This window comes from Podarcis gaigeae (genome assembly GCF_964106915.1).
Source record: "Podarcis gaigeae genome assembly, chromosome: 8".
Taxonomy (NCBI): Eukaryota; Metazoa; Chordata; class Lepidosauria; order Squamata; family Lacertidae; genus Podarcis; species Podarcis gaigeae.
In genome coordinates, this window is record NC_139684.1 from 16,677,860 (window position 1) to 16,700,619 (window position 22,760).

Here is a 22,760-nt window from a genome sequence, read left to right on the forward strand (position 1 = left end):
AGGCACCTTCAAAAATGGAAACAAAAGATGGGCTAGACAGAGGGCTCGAGTTCTCTTCCAGGTGTGCATTACTAGAGAGAATGCATTACTAGAGAGAATGCATAGTTATTCAGTATGGACAGCACCACGGTGGAGAACCTGTGGCCCTCCAGATATTATTGAACTCCCATCATCCCTATCCAGCCATATTGCCCAGTGGGCAGGGATGAGAGGATTCATAGACCAGCAACATCTGGTTTCCCATCCTTGGGACAGAAGGACTTGCTTCTGCTAGGATGGAAAGGTACCTGTGGCTCTACTGGTGTTGTCAAACTAGAATTCCCATCCTCCTTGCCTGTCAGGTAAGGAATGCCCAAAGTGAAGAATTACCGTATTTTTCCATGTAGAAGACTAGGTTTTTTTCCCTAAAAAATTATGTCCAGAATTTGGGGCGTCTTATACATGGGGGCTACCTTCCCCCATTTTCTTAAATTGGAGTCCCCCAAAGTAGGGGGCATCTTATACATGGGGTCATCTTATAGACAGGAAAACACGGTAACTCTTTATTTTCAAAAGTACAATTACAAGTTAGGAAAAGGCACGTCCATTTGTCCTATGCCTCTCAGCTACTCCTACGTGTGCACCCAATGAGACAGTTGCAGCAAAATAAAAACCCTGCCTCTAACCTCCTACACCCAAGCTGTGTGCAAGCAGGCGAAGATGCCACCAGTGAGTAACCTGATTCTGCGCCCCCCCCCCCCCGCCAAACAATCCTGGTGGGGGCAGGAGGAGGAGATGTGGAAGCCCTTTGCCCCAGACTCTCTCTCTCTCCTCCTGCACTTGTTCTTCACTCTCCAATCTGGCAGTTTCTCCTGCCTCTGGCTCTCATCTCCTGACTGTTTCAGGCTCCCCCAGACCGATCCCATCTTCCAATTCAGTCTCCACCCCACCCACCCCTTTCTCCTGGTGCCCACTCACCAGTATCCAGCTACTATTCCTCAGTGTCCAACCAGTCTCTGACACCAACCATCAGTCTTACTGACTGAGACTGATGGGAATTGAAATTCAGCCACATCTACTGGGTCACAGTTCTAACCTATTCTTACCAGTTAGAACCTATTTAGAACCCTCAAGCACACATCAAATTTTCACATACTTAATAAATCAGAAGTTAAAAAGAAAGCTATAAGCTCTGAATACCGTAACGTGCAGAAAGAGTGGGTGTAGTTTCTCCCTCTCTCTTTTACACACACACACATACTTTGCATACAGAAACGGCTCTAAGCTATTAATAACAAAAAGGGCACAGAGAAGGGGAGGTTTGATTTCCCAGACTCCCAACAAAAAAGGCAGGCAACATTTCATCAATGGAAGGAAATAGCCTGGTAAGGTAAGCCCGTTTCCTGGCAACGCTCGATAGTTAATCTAACGGGTTTGCTTGGCTTCTCTGTGGCACACGAAGATGCAAAATGGTACATAGCCCACAAATGTTTGCATGGCAGGATGAGACGACAGAAAGCTTAGCTGAAAGTCTGGATGATTTCTGTATTATGTATTTAAGGTAATTAGCCCAGCTTCTTTCAAAAAGGGTGAAGGGGACCCTGGTTTTGATATTTAAACTGGTTCTGTTCATTTGTGAGATTTGGTTACAGCCTGCATACAAAGGAACATAGGGAAGTATGAGATGTTAATCCTGCTCACAGATGACACATTAAAATTAATGGAAATGATATACTTAGATCCATTAATTTCAGTGGGTCTGCTCTGAGGAGAACTTAGATAGATTCAACCCACAGGGTTGCTCAATCTAGCTCAGTGTTGTCTGCACTTACTGGCAGCAGTTATCCACCATTTCAGATGGAGATCTCTTCCAGCCCTACTTGGAGATGCTAGGAATTGAACTGGGGACCTTCTCTGGATGCAGAGATGCTCTAACCACTGAACAAGCGCCCTTCCCCCAAACACACCATTGGGCTTACAAAATAACCCCACACCTGTCAATTCTGGGGCAGATCTGACCCTTTCCCACATATTAGACAATACCTCCCAGTCCACCCCTTACAACTCAGAGAAGACCAATATATTATGCAGAGGGTACAAGGGTATTTTGACAGGGGTGGGTGTAATATTTTTAAAAGTTCTCCCACCCTGCACATACAAAGAACTACAAACCCACCCTGAAATGCTACATGTAATCTGCTAGCACAGTTGGCCAACTGCTATGCGAAATCTCTCCCCCTCCCCCATCTTTGTTTACCACACAGATGAAGGTTTTAGAAGCTTTTAGAATTTGTAAAAATAGGAAAAGTAACAACCATTCAGAATTCTATTGCCTGGGACTGATTTCTAGGTTCTTTGTAATGTGTTGATCAGTTCCTGAGCACAATCCACCAAGGTCAATAGGAACAATGACTCCAACACAATGAGTATGCAGTAATTAGACATAACCCACTAATGATTAACTTAGTCCCGTAGTTTCAACGGATCTAGTCAGAAAAGGACTTTAGTTGGATACACCCCACTTCATTAGAGCAGGATGGACCCCTTTAAACAAAGAGGCAGCTTTAATCAAGGTGGAGCTTAGCAATGGACACAGAACTGCTGATAAGGCTCAGTCAAAGGATAACTGATGCTGAAGCAACATGTAAGCTCTGCTCCCCTTTACTGCGCAGCCTGAGCCCTGCACAGGACAGTTTAGGTTTGTTTCAGTTCAAAGCAGGACAAGGTAACTGTGCATTGATCTGCTTCCTCTCAATGTCACAGGGCACCCCTCCACATTGAAGGGGCCAAGCGGATGAGGAGGAAGTTCCATCTACCTTTCGCCATGTTGTTTCATTTCAAAGGAACTCCTGCCCCCTAACAGGGCTTCTAAAAAGAAAGCAAATGCTTTTAGATCCCAACCAAGACAAGACAAGATTTACAAGAGTATTTCATCATTTATTGAAAGCACTTGTTAAAATGCACAAGCAGTTCTGCTTTTCACAAAATGCAGAGTTTTGCTTTTTAAAAAAAATTAAAACCCCTTTTTATGGGGGGGAAGCAATAATAAACGGACAGGTTTTCAAAATCCTATCACTTCACCGGAAGAGTCATTTCCTCCTTTACAGTAATGATAACCAAAGTTCACACCTCTTGTAGCTCTCAAAACTATTTCAAAAGGCAAACACATGTTTACGATATATATAAAGGCAAGAGTGAATGGACTGATCTGCTTGAACCTACGTTCAAACATGCAAAAGATCCTCTCCCTCTAACTTTGGACAGATTTCTTGATTAAGCCCAGTCAGAAAGAAGTTGCTGAATAGCAGATAAAAACAGTAAATTTGATGATTTCTGTATTATGTATTTAAGGTAATTAGCCCAGCTTCTTTCAAAAAGGGTGAAGGGGACCCTGGTTTTGATATTTAAACTGGTTCTGTTCATTTGTGAGATTTGGTTACAGCCTGCATACAAAGGAACACAGGGAAGTATGAGATGTTAATCCTGCTCACAGATGACACATTAAAATTAATGGAAATGATATACTTAGATCCATTAATTTCAGTGGGTCTGCTCTGAGGAGAACTTAGATAGATTCAACCCACAGGGTTGCTCAATCTAGCTCAGTGTTGTCTGCACTTACTGGCAGCAGTTATCCACCATTTCAGATGGAGATCTCTTCCAGCCCTACTTGGAGATGCTAGGAATTGAACTGGGGACCTTCTCTGGATGCAGAGATGCTCTAACCACTGAACAAGCGCCCTTCCCCCAAACACACCATTGGGCTTACAAAATAACCCCACACCTGTCAATTATGGGGCAGATCTGACCCTTTCCCACATATTAGACAATACCTCCCAGTCCACCCCTTACAACTCAGAGAAGACCAATATATTATGCAGAGGGTACAAGGGTATTTTGACAGGGGTGGGTGTAATATTTTTAAAAGTTCTCCCACCCTGCACATACAAACAACTACAAACCCACCCTGAAACAAACCTAAACTCTCCCTCTAACTTTGGACAGATTTCTTGATTAAGCCCAGTCAGAAAGAAGTTGCTGAATAGCAGATAAAAACAGTAAAGAGGAGGCATCCTCACCCACCCACCTTCAACGCTCTCCCCAACTTGTAACTTTAAGGCAGCCTTCACCACCAGTGTAAGTTGAAAGCATATGAAGGGCACCAGGTTGGCAAACGCTGCTTTACGGTAATCTAAAAACATATTTTTGAGGCCCTGGGAACTCTTAGTTCAGCTCTGTCTAAATCACACAGCTCCTAACTTGTTAATAACACTAGTGTAATAATAGAAGCTCTCTCAATGCAGACTGGAATACCTTTTTGTCCTTGGAGCATGAAATGTCTGCTTTAGGCCAAGTCTCATGTAACTCAGTGGGATTTGCTTCTGAGTAGTTATACAGACAAGTTAACTGTTAGGGATGGCAGCAGTGTGTGGAACTCTCCCCACCCCAGGACGGCTTTTCTGTAAGTGTTAACACACACACCCCAAAGCATCTTCTGGAGTTGACAGTTCAACTCCAGAACTTTCAGCAACAAACACCTGTTAGTAATCCATTACCCATCAGCTGGTTTTCTGCAGCTAATCTCCCCATCTGCTTTCCCCCTCCACATAGAAAAGCAGCTTGGGGAAGGATGACCAAGTAGGAAAACAGTTGTTGGGGCAAGAGTTAAGAAGCCTCGTACCCCTCCACTCCCGACCCCAGCCTCCGAAGGCTGCTTTTCATTTAAAGATAACATTGGGAGACAGTTATATGCATCAATGTGTGAAGTCTAACTTAGTCCCAAGACCCACAAATTCTCATCCTATTTCTCTTTAAGTGGTCTGCACAGCATTTATCACAGAAATGAAGGGGGGGGCTAGAATTATTTTCTTTTAAAAATATGATTTTAATGTCCTCTTACAAACCTTTATGGATTGCCTGCATCCTGTGTCGTAACTGGACTCTGCTAGTCAGTCACTGCATTGTGCTCATTTCCTAGCTAGAATTAAATAGGCAGCTTTTCAATTGAAATGCTGTTCCAGATAAGAGAGTTCCAATTTTAAAAAAATGGCGGCATGGTTTATGAAGCACAAATTGTTCCTCGGACAAGAGAACTCAAAGGATAAACAGCTATGGAAATGAGGCAGATAAAAGGCTCAGGTCCCCAGATATGTTTAAAAACCTGGAGCAGCAAGAAAAGGGGTAAATTAAAAGGACACATAATTTAATTGAGGAATTTCAATAAGCACAAGACTTTCAAGTTTTAGTTTTTTACAACTCCCCTGCTCTGTGACACCTTTTATACTGGAAACTTAACTGTAATCTCTGGCTCAGCAAAAGAAAATTGACAGGGGGCTTTGTCTACAGAAACATATTCTCTCTTTGAAACCAATACAATTAATTTAATTTAATTCATTGGCTAATTAATTAATAAATTTTGTTGCCCTGCAAGCAGTTCCAATCTTCCCTGGGTTCTGCCCTGTAGTGAGCAAACATACTTTGGCAATCGAATCCATGGACAACAGGCAATTCCCATTATTGTGTTCACTGGGAAAAGGCTCCTGTCCATATTCCCCCATGTGATTGGCGTGAGCACATGCCAGGCAAAGGACTGAGACTGTGAGCCTGGACAAGGAGAACTGCATCGTGTATTCCAGGAGGTCACCACTTTTTCTAACCAGGGAACCACCCTGAATCCTAGTGGTGGCTGGTGTCCATTGGGATCGGTAGGGTGTTAAGGCAGGGAGCTGAACAGTCAGTGGAGCCAATGAGAGCCACAACCTGCAGCCAATGAAAGGCAGAGCCAACTCGTTCTAGTTTTCTTCCCATCCTCATCCCTGCCAAAGGGGAGGGAGCTGTATGTTAGTAAAAAGGCAGGCAGGTGGGGGCTGGCTGGAGGCTGGCTGAGGGCAGACTAAGGTTGGTGGGGCAGTGTCATGTGGAGTCAGTCTGCACTGTTTAACCCACACATGCATTTGGGGACCTGTATCTTAATTATTTTACCACGCAACTGCATGGTGATAGTTCCGGTTTTCATGACCCACCGCAAGATCAGGTAATGGGTCCTGACCAATAGTGTAATCAGACCTAGAGTGGTTGTCGCAGGAGGTAAAAGGCAGAAATTTCCATTTTGCCCCACTTGAGAGTCCTGCTTGTGCATCAAATGTAAACTGGCTGAACTGCCATAATAAACTCCTGAAACAAACCTGGAGAGACCTAGTCATTTTCGGGAGCTAAGCAGCCAACACAAAATTACTCACCCCCACAAAATGATTGCCAGGGCTTCTTGGGAGTTAGAAGGATTTCAAGTTCACTGTGGAGTTGTGCCCCCACAGAGTAAGTGAAAAAAACCAATCAAAATCTCTCTGCAAATCCAGGGATGGGGATCCTGAGCCCTCCAAATATTGATGGGCTACAATGCTCATCATCACTGACCACTGGCCAGCTTGGGACTGGGGCTGATGGGAGTTGAAATCCAATAACGTCCAAGAGAGCCCTATCCTTACCCTTGTTTTTTAAGTTGTAACGTATTAAAGACCCATGTGAATTGGAGGAGGAAGATGCTGCAGCTGTACACCCATCACATCACTTAAAGGCAGCATGCAGAATTGGGCAAGCAACTTCATTTAGGCAGTTTTTGGCTGCCCCTGTAATGTTATACTGATTCTACCTAAGCTAAGGAAGAATGTGATTTTTAAAAAAGCACTTTGCAAGAAGATGAGAGTTTGGAGGACTCTACAAGAAGGACTGCACATGTCAGTGTTTTATTTCCTGAAGGCACAGAGAGGGAAGGGCCAGAGATTAACTGTGTTCTCTTATCAGCTCCAAACCGGAAGTTTTATGGGTGAATTTGAACAAGATGAACTGAGAAGATGGAAAACCAAAACAAGGAATCTGAATACAACTTGAGATTCAAGGGTCAGACTCCTAAATTGTTGCCTTGAAGCTTTTACAGATGACATTCAAACACTACATAGTAGATTTGCTTTTGTTGATTGTCCAAAGGAGAGAGTAGCCCTACAGGTATTCCAGAAAGGCTTCAATTTTTTAATATATATATATATAAAAGGTATACCCATAAAATAAAATGAAGGCAACTTCCCAAAGCCCCTAAGGTAAGGGTTATCAATCATCAATATTCCACAATTCTAACATGTTTCACAGGCAATAATAGATAGGTAGAAAATGTTTGTGCTTCGCATATAAAACCACACATTTGCTAAAAATGATCATTTGAAACTCAGGGTAGGTATAGCTACAACCACCAACACCACCTCCCACAATAAGCACCGCTCTCCCTCCTCAACTCTCCAGTGACTCAGACAGTTGTTTCTCGGCTAGCTTTGAGGTTAGGTGCAGAGAATTGTCGCCTCATCCGTGGAGGGGTCACAAACTGGTTATAGTGGTTAGGCTGATCAGTCTGTCTTGCACGACCGCTAGCTAAGTTGCTCTCTGGATTCACCCCTCCACTGCCATAATTGCAATAGGACTGGCGGTGCTGATGCATGTGGCGCTTCTGCTGGAAAGTCTGCAGGTCTTGATTGTGGGGTCCACCGTAAGAGGGCAACGATTCTGATGAGTCAGATGTCTGGCGACGCAGCCCTTTCTGCTGCCCATTGAGGGAATTGCTTCTCCAGCGCAGCTGAGTGGATGTTTCTGGCTGCAGATGGCTTGGCTGCAGTTGAGCGTTCAAGGGCTGCCTCTTGATCTGGATATTATCCTGACCCCTCTGAGGGCCGTACGCACACCAAAGCTGCTGGGGGTCCTTGGGAAGGGGGGCTTTACCGCACGGGTCTTTGTTTTCCCCAATTTCCTCTTTCTTCTTCTCCTCCTCCTTTGGAACCCTCACTTCAATCACTTCATCCTCCGTAATAATTATATGCGTGCCCGGGCTCCATGAGTTTCTGTGCTTAGGGTTGCTCTTGAACGGGAAGCGGGGTTTGCGGTTCTCGGGCGGGATGAACCGGTGAGGCATGTTCTGCCGGCGAAGCTGTTTGGCTATTTCCTGCTGCTGTAGGTTCTTAAAACGGATTTGCTCTTGCCTCATCCAGCGCAGCCGCCCACGCCTGAAGGCCGGGTCCTCCTCCATTAACTGGGAGACACGGCCATCATTCATGTGGGCATCTGTCTCATCAGTTCTCACACTTCCCTCAGCATTCACCTTCTTGGGGACATTGGGTTGCTCCTTCATTTTTGTGGCTCCCACGGCTGCCTGGCCCTTTGGTTCTTGGGAGCTGATCAAGGGCAAAACCTTCTCCATTTTTAGCATTTTGTTTCGAAGGACTTTTATCTCCTCATCCTTCAAGTTGTTTTGCTTCTTCACCTCCTGCAAGATGTCTTCAAGTTTATCGATATGCACCTTTAGGTCGTCCACATCCGCAATGCCCTTCCCATTGAGCAGCACGTCTTCAATCTTCTCATCGCCAACCCCCACAGTGTCCCAAACGTCTCGGGCGACGGCTCGCCATGAGTCACGTTCATTGGGGTCTTTCTTCCCATACATAGTACAAAGCTCTTTCATCTTCACAATGGCCAAGGCCTCAATCTCTTGGCGCGTATGTCGGAAGTCATTGAGGGCCACCTCATAGCAGATCTCCTTCACAGCCTGGATCTTCAGGTCTGAGACGGTAACCCATCGGGAGTCTTTGCTAAGGCGTCGACGTTGAGGTATCTGATACATTTTAATAGGCTCTCGTTTCTTCCCACTGCTGGGGAGGCCACATTTTTTAACTATGGTTTGCAACTTGCTGGGGGGCAGCTTCTCTCTCAGGGAAGTGATCAGCCTCCAGCTCTCTTCGCAAGACCGCTTGTCCGAGTCATCCCCACTATCAGAGTCTGCATCCTTTGGAAAACAAAAATTGAGAAGTGGCCCCAAAATAACCAAAATTAAAATGGGGGAAGGAATGAAAATGCTCAACAACAAAAAGTAACTAAAAACTAAACAAATCATTTTGCAGGGAAGGGGGGGGAGCAAACAGAATAAATGTTGTGAAAAGTCTAACTTAAGATTTCAGGATTATGATGCTGGACTCTTTATCCTAAGGGTGCTCCGGTAGTTTCATTAAACCCAGCCACATCTAGGTTCATGGAAAATTCAACTCTAATCATCATGGAATATTCAAAGACTTTCAAATCCAGATGAAACTGTTGAAAAAACTAAAACCAAGTACCTGGTAGGAAGGTGGAAGGAACACTTTACTCATGCTAGAAAGACGTGCAAAAGTTCAATCGCACATTTTTGCCTTGGTTACTGCTGACAAGTTAATCCAGTATAAATGTATATATATTTAAAGCGATCTTTCCTTCACGGTGAGTGGACCCAACAGTCATTGCAGAATGATCAGACGAACAGCCAAGGTTAAGTTGAGTTAACATTGGTTAGTAAATGCTGTAAACGTGGTGCAGGAACACGCAGATGGAAAGTCCATTCTACTAGAAAAGCAGCCAGAGAAGTGTTAGAAGGTAAAAAAAATGGGGGGGGGGGTTGGAATCAGCAGCAGCCACTAGGGATGGGGGTTAGAAGTCATGTAAGTGCCACTACAACGGGTGAGGATACCTCAGGCTCCCGGGAGAACCTGCTACAAGCAAGAGGTCTAGCCACCACATTCCAAAAGGGTCTTTTCCATTTCCCACTGATAACGTTGCTTTGAAAATGCTTATGAGCTTTAATCATCCTAAAACGGTACTTGAAGCACTAAACCCCACACAAAGCCTGTGTTATTTTGATGCCCACAAAAGTTTTATCACCAAGCCTTTTGCAAATTTACTAATTGCTAGTTCATCTTTTTATTCGTTGTTAACACAAGCTTGCTATGTTTTTAAAATGACATCATTCCTTAAGATTGCGAAGACTTAAGAAATGCCTTTCCTAAGTCGTAACAAACAAACAAAGCTTTTCATGCTGTTCTGAGAGTAATGCCCATTTATTTGAACTCGTGGTTCAGGGTTCTTTTAACTCAGCAGATGTTTTCCAGGGCCTGCTTAGACAATAAGGAATCAGAATTAGCTACCGTGCTACCAAGAAGTTCAGGGTACAGTTGTACCTTGGATCCCAAATGCCCTGGAACTCGGATGTTTTGGCTCTCGAATGCTACAAACCCGGAAGTGATTGTTCCAGTTTGCAAATGTTCTTTTGGAACCCGAACATCTGATGAGGCTTCTGCAGCTTCTGATTGGCTGCAGGAGCTTCCTGCAGTGAATCAGAAGCCACAGTTTGGTTTTTGAACATTTTGGAAATCAAATGGACTTCCAGAACAGATTCCGTTCAACTTCCAAGGTACAGAACAACTGTATTTTAAACACACTGCCTAGCTGATTCTCGGGTCATTCACAGATCCCCCACCCACTAGGGAACCATGAGGAACATCCATCCACCCACAGCAATAACTCTACTATTAAATAATACAATCCCTTGGTTGTAAAGAAACCCTCCATCATACTGCAGTGGAAATGGAAGATACCCAAACAGAATTCACACCACATGCTAATTTCAAGGCTGTGTCCAGAAAGGGCGGGGAAAGGGGCTTGTTGACATCATTAGACCTGTCACCTCTGTATTTTCTGGCACATACACAAAATTTGCTAATATAAAGGAGGGTTGCTGATCTCGCCCATCAAATTCCATTATGAAAAGACTCAACCAATTATGTTAAGAAACCAATTCAACAAAGCTGAGGAGTGAAAAAGAGGAAGCCTCATTCCTACTACCAAATTTGAGAGTTGGCTTCAATGCAACCTTCCTACATGGAAGATTATACTGATTACATCAAAACTTAACATACCTGGATTTTTATTTTAGGAAAGCAGATAAAACTGTTCAGCCCAGCACTGATCTTTTTCCTTAAAATTTCAAACATATTGTGCCTTCTATGTAACATTTTTAATGCATGTTGTGATTATTCTTTAGTAGGAAACAACATTACATTGATTTTTGCCGTAAGCAAATGCTCAGATATCCCCCGTTTGTGCTTTATCAGTTCTTTTGCAGAAGATATCCCTTTCTCATCCACATACCAGTTTAACACACTTGGAATGGGCAGTTTTAAATGTGAACTATTATATCCACAATACTAGACTAAGGACACTTGCAATATTTCTATGGAGAGCTTCTATAATCCAAAGAATGCTATGGACTGAGGGCAGGTGTATTAGGGAGAAGTGGGAAGCATCTCACTAACCTCAGCCTGCCCCTACTTGCCCATATTCTGATTTATGACCAGTCAGGTGGTAACTCTGCCTGTCACTGGTTTCGGTTCCACCCCCTGTTGGTTTCTCAGCCTTCTGACCTACCAGTCCTAATGGGCACCAGTCATCGCTGTTTGCAGGCTGCTATGTGGTCTGCCTTTATCTGTGAATGAAGACGGGCCAAAGCTTCCAAGTCTCAAAGATTATTGTCATTTGTGTGCTATAGTACAGATGCTACACACAAACCTTAAATGGCTCCCTTTACTCTGGGCTTTGAAAGGGCCAAGCTCTGCACCCTGCAGGACTTCACAGCTCCCACTGAGCTGCACGTCTGCTCCCTGGATTATCCTGTGATCCTACCTAACCCCTTCTGTGTCAGGTCAAACCCAAATCTGGAACATTTGATTAGTGACTATGGATTTCCACTGGCCCTGTTTGATCTGCCCTCATCAGTATTAGCTCTTGCACTCTTGTCTGACTAGCTCCCTCCTGAAGTCTTCCTCTTTTGAAAGATAGGGAGACCCCAGCACCCATCAGTAATGCCTGGTGACCTCCAGTTCGAGGTACTGCAATGCACTCTACATGGGGCTCCCTTTGAAAATGATCTGGAAACTTCAACAAATGCAGAATGCCACTGCACACTTGTTAACAGGTGCTAGCCTTTAAGGGCATATTTTGCCAACTCTGAAAAAGTCTGCATTGGTTACCAATTGGTTTCCAAGCCAGATTCAAAGGGCTAATAATAAATTCCAGTTGAGCAGAGCTACAAGCTTGACAAACTCAGAAGTTACCTTCTCATCTAAGCCCCCTGGAGTTCTAAGATCCAACATGAGGGTCTGCTGCAAGTGCCATCTTTCCAGGAGCTGAGAGTTAGCTTTGAGTAGCAGCTTTCAACTGTGGCTCCAGAACAGTGGAACACCCTGCCTTGAAAGCCTATATTCTTCCTTTGTCTCACTTTGGAGACTAGTGAAAACACATTTTATTCCCACCCCACTTCCTCCTTCCTACATTTGGGATATAATAGGAAGCATGCTTTTATTAGTTCTGAGTCCAAGTTGATCCTCTGTCCACAGAAAGAGGGGGGTGACTGCAGCCAACTCTACCCCTCCATCTGGTGCCCTTTGCACCACATATCTCACACAATTCCCAAGGATCCTCCAACTCTCAGGAGCAGTCTTTGGGAAGGTGCAGGCAGCTGCAAAGGGAAGAAGGAGGTATGAAAACTCTAGTCCATGAACACAAACTCAGTATTCTAAGTTTGTTCATGTTGTAGTTTATTTGTGTCCGGGTTAATTTCCATTTCTGCCTTACTCCACTATTTATACTGTTAAAACCTTTGTTTGTAATGGTCTAATGACTAGAAGCAAATGAATCCAATCCGCTTTATTAAAACACTTTATTAAAAAGTAAAATCAGCCTTGGGAACATTTTTGTTAGACTACAGTACAGAAATTGAGTAAATAAATTTCCAGCCAGCTACTACCTTCATTCATAGTTTCAGATGCAGGGACAGATCTCACTGCCTGCCACTAGACATCCAGACCAGGGATGTAGAACCTGGTGCCCCTCCAGACATTGATGGACTACAATAGGTTCCCATTTGTGAGCTAAACCCCTGCCCAGGAGTATACCCAGTCAACTTGGTTTCCTGACCCATCCAAAATGGGAATATGGTTCTTTTAGAGATTCACTTTACATTGATTGGATGAAGGTGCCCTATTCCTCATTTCCTGCACCAGGATGCTAAAGTGGGAGAAGCCTGCTTCCTCCCTAGCAACCATCCTCACTTCTGCTTGCTTTGCCCCAGAAAACCTGCTGTCTTTTAGCTACGTGTAAGTGATTTGCTAGTACCAAAAACTCTTTCGCCTTTTCCCATAACCACACACTGCTATGTGCATCAAACAACACCCTTGCTGGGGAGCCACACTCCATGCAAGGCAGGGGAGGAAGGTTAAAAAACATGCAGAGTTGCAGCAACAGTTTTGGACATCATGTGTGAAAAATCCTTGACACACCAATGCATCTGGAAGGCTCTCCTCAGCAGCATAGAATTAGTACTTGGTGTTGATCCAAGAGAAAACTAAAGCAACCCTCCAGGGCAACCATAACAGGCAAGACCATCAAAAAAGCCATTTCAGAGTTGATTGGGGGAGGGGGACTGTAACAATGCAAAATACAAGCCTTCCTTCTGTTAAGGAACCAGGATGTTGGCACATTGTACCTGTTTAGGTTCAACATCTACTTGAGGATGAGATCCATGCACTTTATGGTATGCCCCCAGGCATCTGAAGCCAAAGTAGCACGTGAGAAGCAAGGGGCAGCTAACAGTGGGAAGAGTCAATCTGATCACATTTCCTGGAAGTTTAGCATGTTCATTTCTGCAAGGACAGCTAGGAAATACTGACACCTACCAGCCTCTGCTGCTCCAACAAGAGATCTGCTTCCTCTTTTTCCTTCTTGTACAGAATCTCCATTTCTTGAAGTCTGGGGAGAGAAGTTAGACACCTGGTCAGCTTAATACAACCTGGGAATGTGGTTGTTGTGCCTAGCCTGGACTGGGTACCTGGCACCGAGTCCTCAGAGAATGAACCAGATTCCTCTCAGGTTGAGAACCTTGAGGAGAAGGCAGGGTCCCCTGAGATCAGTGCTGAGAATACCCTTGTGGGGAAGGAGAGAAGCTCTGATGAAGAACCCTTGTAGCTGTCACCAGAGGAGGTGTTGGAACCCCACCCTCCACCTCAAGAACCCCAACACCAAAAGGTCTGGGCCAAAAAACAACATAACATGCAGCTTGTGAGCAATGGGGTCTCCATATAAGCAATCCCTTCCATACCAGCACTTGTGGTCTAGGAGACCAGAGTATGTAAGGGATCCCAATGGAACCATCCAGTTGTTGGAAACAATGAAGGTCTCAGGTCCCTAGTCTGCCTGACCTGCTATGGGGCATCTTGACTGAACTCTCTGTGATACTGCCCTTGAACTTTTGCCTGACCATGCTGCTGGACCACATTTTGGACCTAGACTGATTCTCCATGCTTGACCTCGGTTTGGTTCAACTGCACTGCAGCTGCAACCCCACCTTCCTTGGTGAGTGTTTTGCTAAGATGCTTGTACCTCCTGAGACTGAAGCCTGAGCCCCTGAGGGTACCCGCTGGAACACAACAATAGTCAGGGTGGGGACAGCAGATGCACCCCCCACCTAAGAGCACCCATTTACCCCACCTAAGAATTTCCTGGTGTGGGTGTGTGCAGAAACACACTTCTAGGTAGCGGGGCACTTTAAAAGGACTATGGGACCTTCAAGAGTCTTCTAAAAACTTAATTTGCCAGCTGATCAGTAATATTGTGGGGAAACACAAAAACATCTGCAGAAACCAGAATCCTGCAAGAAGCTAAATATATTATGACCAGTGATCCATTTTAGCAACAAAGAAGCATCTCTCCACAAAACAAAATGTTGTCATGAGCCACTCTGCAAAACCTTCTGAAGCAAGCACCAAACAAAGGTTAACCGAAAACTACTCGGCAGCCTTTTCATAAGCAATTTCACTTCACAGCTAACATTCCAACTAAAAAGAATTACATGTGAAAGTTGTACCAATATTAAAGGATGATGCTTTACAACTGTTAAGCTGAAGAGAACAGCACTTCAGTAAGATGGATGGAGGGATGAATGGTAACTTGTTCAGTGTCATGAAAAAATGTATTACCTTTTCTCCATCTCCTGCTTCATATCAATTCCTTGTTTCTCCAGCAATTCCCTCTGAGCAAAAGTCCAATCTACTGGTTCTGAGGGAGTCTCTGCTGATGGAGTCTTTTCCCTTTCAGCCCGTGCTTGCTCAGGATGGTTGAAGCGGAACACGTGGTTTTTGCCCATAATAATACGATTTCCTGGACGGGCAATAAAAAGATTATGACCTAAAGGGTTTTTGTTTTTTGCTGTTTAACAAGAGAGAGAGCTAGCTGGGATTTGTTCAGCCATGTTATCCCCAGGCAATGAATTCTCAAGGACAGTCAAAGCCAGAAATCATAAAACCCTAACTCAAAGAAAAGACGACAGACTTATGGGAAGAGTCCAAAGCAATGTAGTAGAACACACGTTCTGCATTCAAAAAGTTCTCAGTTCAATCCTTAGCATTTCCAGAAAGAAGGCTCAGGGAACAGCTCATGGGAAAGACCTCTGTTGGACAGCCATTGCCAGAGAAGGCCAGGGGTAGCCAAAGTGATACCTTCCAGATATTGCTGAACTACAACTCCCACCAGCCCCAGCTTTCATAGCCCATGGTCAGGGATGATGGGCTCCAAGTCGGAAAAGACAATATGGGGCTAGATGAGCCAATAGTCTCTGGATAAAACAGCTTCCTGTATTACTTTCATGGAGCCACAGTTTTCAAGACACTTAAAAAAAACAAAGACAGAGTAACAAATTCCAGCATCCTTACCTGAGCGCAGCTGGACAGGTTGCACCACTCTCTTGCCGTTGACATAGGTTTCAGACCGTTCACCAGGTTCCAGGGTAACAATCACTGCAACAGGAATGAAGAATACTCATATCACTGTTTTACTGACGGGAGAAACTGGAGAACCTGACCCCAGAGAACTTCTCCAAGCTCCTAGATAGGGCCTATAAAGACACTGTAAGTGTTTACAAAGGCTACTAGCCCTGATGGCTATGTTCTGCCTTTGCTCTTGGAGGCAGCATGCCTCAATAACAGCTGCTGGGAATCACAGCAGGGAAGGGGACTGCTGCTGTGCTCTGGTCATTTCCAAAAGGCATCCAGTTGGACAATGGAAGGCCAGGATGCTGGACAAGATGGGCCTTTAGCCTAATCCAGCAGGGCCCTCCTTATGGTCTTATGTTGTGGGAAGGACAGGGGAGAGAAGTCTTTCCCACAGAGAAGAATATGCATATTCCAGGATTTCCACAGGAATGCCTCTTAAAATCCTTCCAAACCAGCCAGGGCAAAACCAGGGTGGAGTTTAGCTACATAATCCAGAAAAGGGCAGAGTTCAGCTAATCAGAAGTCCAAAGAATATCTATGTCTATAAAGAGCTGGAAGATGGCAAGTACGAATATAAGTAACAACACAGGGCGGAGCAGCAGAGCGATATTTAACCAATAAGCAAGCTGATGTCTCACCATCACCATTATGGTTTCTCTCGCTCCGGAAAATACAATGCTCCTCTTTGATGTGAGCCCCGCTGAGAACAATGTCTTGACGCCGTTCAGCATCTGCCTGGCCAACCCTGCGTCCAGCAAAAAAGATTGTTTAAATTCCTTATAGCTTTAAAAAATATAAACATAGGAATCTGCAATAAACAGAGAAGCTTGTGCATGTCATACACAGCTCTGTCCTCTTCCAAAACCTTGCTCCCAGTCACTTCCTCCTCCCTGCAAGCCCCTGCTGTCTCAGGTGGCTACCTCACTCTGCCTAAGAGTAGGGCCAACCCTGTGGACCAATGACCTGATGATCATCGCATAATTTCAGATGGATTTCATTTTCCGGCTTAGCCTGAGATTCTCTGTTTTCAGCCATCCTCACTACCCATGGCGAAGCTGAAGTAGGTATCGCAAGGTAAGACTATGCTAATTATAATGGCAGTATCCTTCCCCACACTGCTGCTCCACTCCAGCTTTAGGAGGAAAATGCCCAGCTAAGGCAATCAGTCTGCTCTTCCTCTTCCAAGTTCCCCTGGCAATATTCTGCTTGGTAAAAAGCTCCTGCAACTCCAAATCTGACAATTAAACGTTAATCCCATGCATGTAAACAAGGACATGGGTAATTAAGTACGTGCTTTGTCTGACACTCAAGAGCTTAATATGACTGGATTTGCTTTGGGAGAGAAGAGAGAGACTCAAGGTGGCAGCCATCTGACTAAAAGCAGTGTTGTCTCTCACCTGGTTATGCCATCTTTGATGTAGTAAAGTAGGCACTCTGACATGAGGGGATCTTCGTTGAGGTTGACAAGGTGAGGTGTCTGAAATGAGGAAAAGCAATTAACTTAAAGATCAGGGCCTCTCTCCCCCCCTGTACAACTTCTTTAAAAAGGCGACGCAGCAGCTTCAAGGTCCAAATGAAACTTCAAGTTACCCTCTCTCTCCTTGGGAGAAGACAAATCATTTCTTGAACAGATGCAAACTATTTCAGTACAGAAACAGAGTGATATCATAGGCAGAAATGCCTGCCAGCCTGTCAGCCAGCTATGAAACATTAAATTGGAAGATCTACTCAGTGGATTTATACCAATTCCCCCCCCCCCCTTTAAGAAGGGTTAGTAACTGGCAACCACTAAAAAAAATAAAATCAAGCCCTGGAGAGCTTCTTCTTGGTCCACTAGCCGCCAACCCAAGTTTGTCCTCCTGCTCCACTTGCCCAGAAATAGAAATTTCATGTGTGTGGAAAGAGATAAAGAGAAATAAAGGATGAGAACGGGGTGGAAAGTGAGCATATCAACATTACTTGTATTTCAAAGTGAGGTGCCTCCAAACAAATCTATTTGCTGACCAGTCTCTCAGCCTCAGATTTTGTCAAGGGAAGAGGAATTTCTACCACAGGATACATTACAGAGAAGGTTAGACTATCTGGAAGCTTTTATTCTGTGTTCTATGTGAAGAAGGGGGCACTCTTGTACCCCATGCTTCCAAGCCATAAGAGGAAAAAATCTAGTTACTCTGCTAGACGGCTAACACTCTTACTGGAACCTAAGAAAGTTGCTACCATCACTAAACCAACCTTTTTTGGGGAAAATACCCCACTGGAATCAGCAAACAAGTCACATGGCCTTGGAGTGAAAATCTAGCCAATGGAATGCCAGCAAGCACAGACAAAAGGGAAAAACACAGAACATCAGGACAAAAACAAAATACAGAAAAATGGACATTGACACCCAGCGAACACTCTTCATAGACTCTAAGGAGCTACAACAAGCACTAAACCAACCTTCTTTGGTGAAAATAACCCATTGGAATCAGCAAGCAAGTCACATGGCCTTGGAGTGAAAATCTAGCCAGTGGAATGCCAGCAAGCACAAACAAAGAGGAAAAACACAAAATGTCAAAACAACAACAAAAGAAAACATGAGACAGACAACAACAAAGACAAACACTGAAGATGCCAGTAACTCTAGTTCATTAACTAGTGTTCCAAGACTTCCACAGTTAAAATATGCCACCTTACAGCATAAAACGAAACTATGAGAACTCTAAGGACCGGAGGGTTCAGAATGAGGAAAAGGCTGACCACAAGCAACAAGAGTATCAGGATGGATGGGACAGGGAAATGGAAGAAGGATCAGTGTCTATTTTCTAATTCCATAGGCAGAAATCTCTACTTAAGCATCTGTTTTCTCCACCTGCACAAACCTGGTCAAGAGCAAATGCGTCAAAAGACTCATCAAACAGAGCTGATGGCCTCTGAGGGAAGATCTACATGGAGAGAGTCCAGAAAAATGAGAGGAAACAAGAGGAAAGAGAGAGCTTGAGGGGAATGGAGCAATAACCATAGTGAGATCTACTGCAAGGTCCAAAATTCCAGGCGCCCCTGAATAAGGAAACTTCATTGAGCCCCCTTGATGCAGCCGAGGCAGAATGTGCAAACCAATACTTCTTCCACACTAATTTCAAAGTCTTTTCAGCACTTCAGAAGACTAAGAAGGGATTTGCTGATGAGCCTTTGGGTTCTTTGCCCATCTTGGGGCCACAGGAAAATGCCCAACTACAACAACCTCTGGAGCCTAACCTTATAAGGACCATAGTTCAGTGGCAGAACATCTGGCATGCATGCAAAAGATCCCAGGTTCAATCCAAGGTATCTCCACACAGGGCTTGTCTGAGACCCCGGAGAGCCACTGCCAGTCAGTGTAAGCAATGCTGAGCTAGATGGACCGGTGGTCTGACTTGGTATAAAGAACAGCAGCTTCCTACATTCCTATGATAAAGTTATGCATCAAACTGGCTATTGCTTCGCACAGGGTGGCCAAATATTATTTGTTTCACCTATGTGCCCTATATAAGTTTTATGAAAAGGTTCCTGAAAACCCGCACATCCAGTTTCAGCACACATGAACTTCAAGACATTCTGAAATCTACCAGTAGCACTGGTAAACTTTTGCTCAAGTTCTGCTCCAAAGGGTGGCAGAACAGTGATAATACCTATTATTTGCTGCATCCAACCTGACTAGGAGCAGGGTTAGAAATTCTCCAGGAGCCAGGCATGTTTTGCAACTGCCAGAGGTCCAACTGCAACCACGTGGAGATCTCTGGATGCCAGGCTGGCCACTGCCATCCCCATTTGGCTGGCCTCTCCGGTTTTCTTAAGCAAGTAAGCAGAATAACTTCTTTATTGCATTTATATCCCACCTTTTTCTCCAAGTAATACATGGTTCATCACTCTCTTCAGTTAACCTATCTCACAGGGTCATTGTAGGGATTAAGAGGCTGTGACTGGCCCAAGGTCACCCAGTGAGCTTCATGACTCAGTGGGGATACAAACCCTGATTCCCAGGTCCTAGTCTGACAGTTTAACCACTCCACCATACTGGCCTCCTACTTCTTAGAGTACTTCTGCTATGGGGAAACTATATTCAGTGCTTTTTTTCCTAAAAAAATGTTTAGGGGTGCTCTCATTTTGACTCAAGAAAATCACCATTTTATAGATCAAATCAGGAAAAATACAGTAAATGGACAAAAGTACAAAGATTCACAAAATGTTTAGGGGTATGCATACCCCTGTGTCCCCCCAGAAAAAAAGCACTGACTATATTAAGTAGGTAAATATGGGGAAAGCTAAATGTCACTTAAAGAAGGATCTGAAATATTTTCCTTGAGGCTTGAATGTGTTTGTTTTATTTGATGTTTTAATGTGGCACTGTGGTCTAACCACAGAGCCTAGGACTTGCTGGTCAGAAGGTTGGCAGTTCGAATCCCTGCGACAGGGTGGGCTCCTGTTGTTCAGTCCCAGCTCCTGCCCACCTAAAGCATGTCAAGTGCAAGTAGATAAATAGTTACTGCTCCAGCAAGAAGGTAAACGGCGTTTCCGTGTGCTGCTCTGGTTCGCCAGAAGCAGCTTAGTCATGCTGGCCACATGACCCCGAAGCTGTCTGCAGACAAAACCCCAGCTCCCTCGGCCTATAGAGCGAGATGAGCACGCAACCCCAGTCATCCGCAATTGGACCTAACGGTCAGGGGTATCTTTACCTTTTAAACCACTTTTGAGATTTTTTTCTTTAAAATAAAAAAATGAAATTAATAATAGTAATAGTAATAAATCTCAAGGGGGGAGGGGAATGGCACCTAGAAATTCTATTGTGGCGACCGTAACCCAGGTTTAAGGTGCCATTTGGCATTTGGCTTATATATCTGAGTTTCTAACACTGGTTAGGAGCCAAAAAGCCCAGTAATGGGCAGTCTTCACAAAACAGCTCAACAGCACAGATTTACCTTTTTAGGTGAGAAAACACCAAGGGTTCCTCCGTCTTCTCGAATGGCGACTCCCATCTCAGCCAGCAAAGCCTCTCTATGAAGGAGGGAAAAGAGATATCACTGAAATATATTTATAATTCAAGCTTCAAAACACAGAGGGAATTAGAGGAGCTCATAATCACAAAATACAAGGTTAATAATCATGACATACAGTTGTGATGGGACATATTTATTTCTGTACTTTCTGCAGTGGCTGGCGGTGGCTTTCCAGGATTTCAGGCAGGAGATGCTCTCAGTCCTGTCTGGAGATGTTAGGGAGTAAACCTGGTACCTTCAGCATGCAAAGCAACTGCTCTGCCACTGATCTACAACCCTCCCTCTGGCAGATCCACTTACTGAAGGGTCGTAGTTTGATTATAGTGCATTCTAATTTGTGCAACAAGGAAATTTTTGACCCAAGGTCTCCTGTATTAAGATTTAAGGCAATGGTGGGGAACCTGTGGCATTCTGAATATTGCTGTAGCTCCCATCTGCTCCCGCAGAGTACAGTTCAGGGATGATGGGAGTGGAGGGCCAACAGTGTCTGTAGGGCCAAAGGTTCACCCACCCACTCCTGGTTTAGAGCCATTTATTTTTACTATGGCAAAACCATCTGGAAATCCTTCATTCTCTACATGTCTCTATGCTACACTCTCTCTAGCTCTCCAGACAGATTTCCTATTTCTAGCTGTGACATTTGAACCTTCTCTACTCTGCGGTTACCTGTCTTTTTAGTCTCCCTTTCTTTGCTTCCTCCCTGATGCTCTTTTACCTCCTCCTGTTGTTTCAGGCACTTTGACCATGTAACTCCTCACCCCATTTCCTACAATATGGTGGGTTTGGGTTAGACATACTTTTGAGGGGTTTTTTATTAGAATATCACGCTTCAACAAAAGCCCAGCGCAAAATAGCAGTGTGAAGGGTGGAAGCAAACAACCAACTCTCAAGTAGGTATGGACCAGGGTGCCTCTGAACACCTGCTCAGCTCAAGAAATGGTTCCTTGGGCCACAGCTGAGCTCAAAGTCATTTCACATCAAAATACACTCCTGATGCCTGTCACATAAACAGCTTCATTTGTTAAAGCAAATGAATTTAAGGCATAAAACAAACATGCACAATGTTGAGTTTGCTATAGTTAAAAACAACCAGAAATCCTTGGCTAATCTACTCCAAACCACCCAGAGATCCCCTAATAGATCCTGATCTACCATTCTTCTACCCCTGTCTCACACTACCCTCTCACATGCTGTATCTCTCAAATCCTTCAGCAACAAAGCCATTCCTGCAGAACTTTGGTCTTAACCTGGTCTGCTAGGTCCTTTCCTGTGACTATTCCTCTACTCCGTTTTAGTAAAGGTCCTCTCCCTTTCCAATGAGGTTTAGCTGCAATCCTGCCTCATATGGCTTAAGATCCTCCAAGCAAACATAGATTGTGGTTTTATGTATGTGCCAACCTCTCCATCCTAATCGCCTCTGTCTTCCGCAGTTTCTCCTCCCATGTCTCATTCAGCTCTGCAATGATCTTCTCAGATTCCTGCAAAAAAGTCCAACAGAGAATTAGAGGTATGTACAAGGAAGCTACATCTAAATACCCATTTCTCACTAGCCTATTTGATGAAACAAGTTTTTACATTTAGCTAAATCTAAAAATGAAACAGAAGCATAAAAATGAACAATATGAAGATAGTGAGCAGCAAATACAGTGGTCAACTTGCAGTCTGGAGTCTTGGGTCAAATCCTCCATCTAATGAAGGATGAATTGGGCCTTGGAGCACCTTTACAAGATACGTTTTGTATGCCACCTGGAGAATTTTACAGATGGGTGGCCATATAATTTAATAGGAAATACTGCTTCTGAGGCTGGCAAATTTTAAGAGCACCTGACCATGCTACCAAATCTGCTTGTGTTAGAAGTCCTGAGAGGTCTGATACAACAGAACTTGCTAAGAAGGTGCCAAATTTGCAGGAATATCATCTGATACAACAGAACTTTTCAAGTGGGTGCTACATTTGCTTATCATGGAATGGATCACTTCCTGTTTCTTCCCCAGGCAGATGCACACACTTGTGCATGCACATAAGTACAAATATGCTTTCACAAAGGAACCTGGTTTGCATGTCACAATAAGACAAACCATGGCCTAGTATGAACATGCA

The 22,760-nt window shown here is 44.2% G+C and overlaps 1 protein-coding gene across 15 annotated transcripts in view; it reads right to left on the minus strand.

The window, feature by feature from the left end:
* The window catches only part of KIF1B (kinesin family member 1B), a 133,135-nt gene that overhangs the window by 39,543 nt on the left and 70,832 nt on the right, over window positions 1-22,760 (minus strand). For 13 of the 15 annotated variants that reach the window (XM_083750112.1, XM_083750119.1, XM_083750118.1 and 10 more), the window contains 7 exons: window positions 22,058-22,137; window positions 20,582-20,657; window positions 17,042-17,121; window positions 16,283-16,389; window positions 15,585-15,668; window positions 14,853-15,033; window positions 13,554-13,626 (listed from right to left, as the gene is read on the minus strand). In XM_083750112.1, coding sequence (XP_083606238.1) covers window positions 13,554-13,626; window positions 14,853-15,033; window positions 15,585-15,668; window positions 16,283-16,389; window positions 17,042-17,121; window positions 20,582-20,657; window positions 22,058-22,137 — 681 coding nt within the window. Of the gene's footprint in view, window positions 1-2,895; window positions 3,234-3,963; window positions 8,801-13,553; window positions 13,627-14,852; window positions 15,034-15,584; window positions 15,669-16,282; window positions 16,390-17,041; window positions 17,122-20,581; window positions 20,658-22,057; window positions 22,138-22,760 lie in introns of those variants that run through there. The other 2 variants (XR_014567004.1, XR_014567005.1) reach the window with 2 other exon arrangements.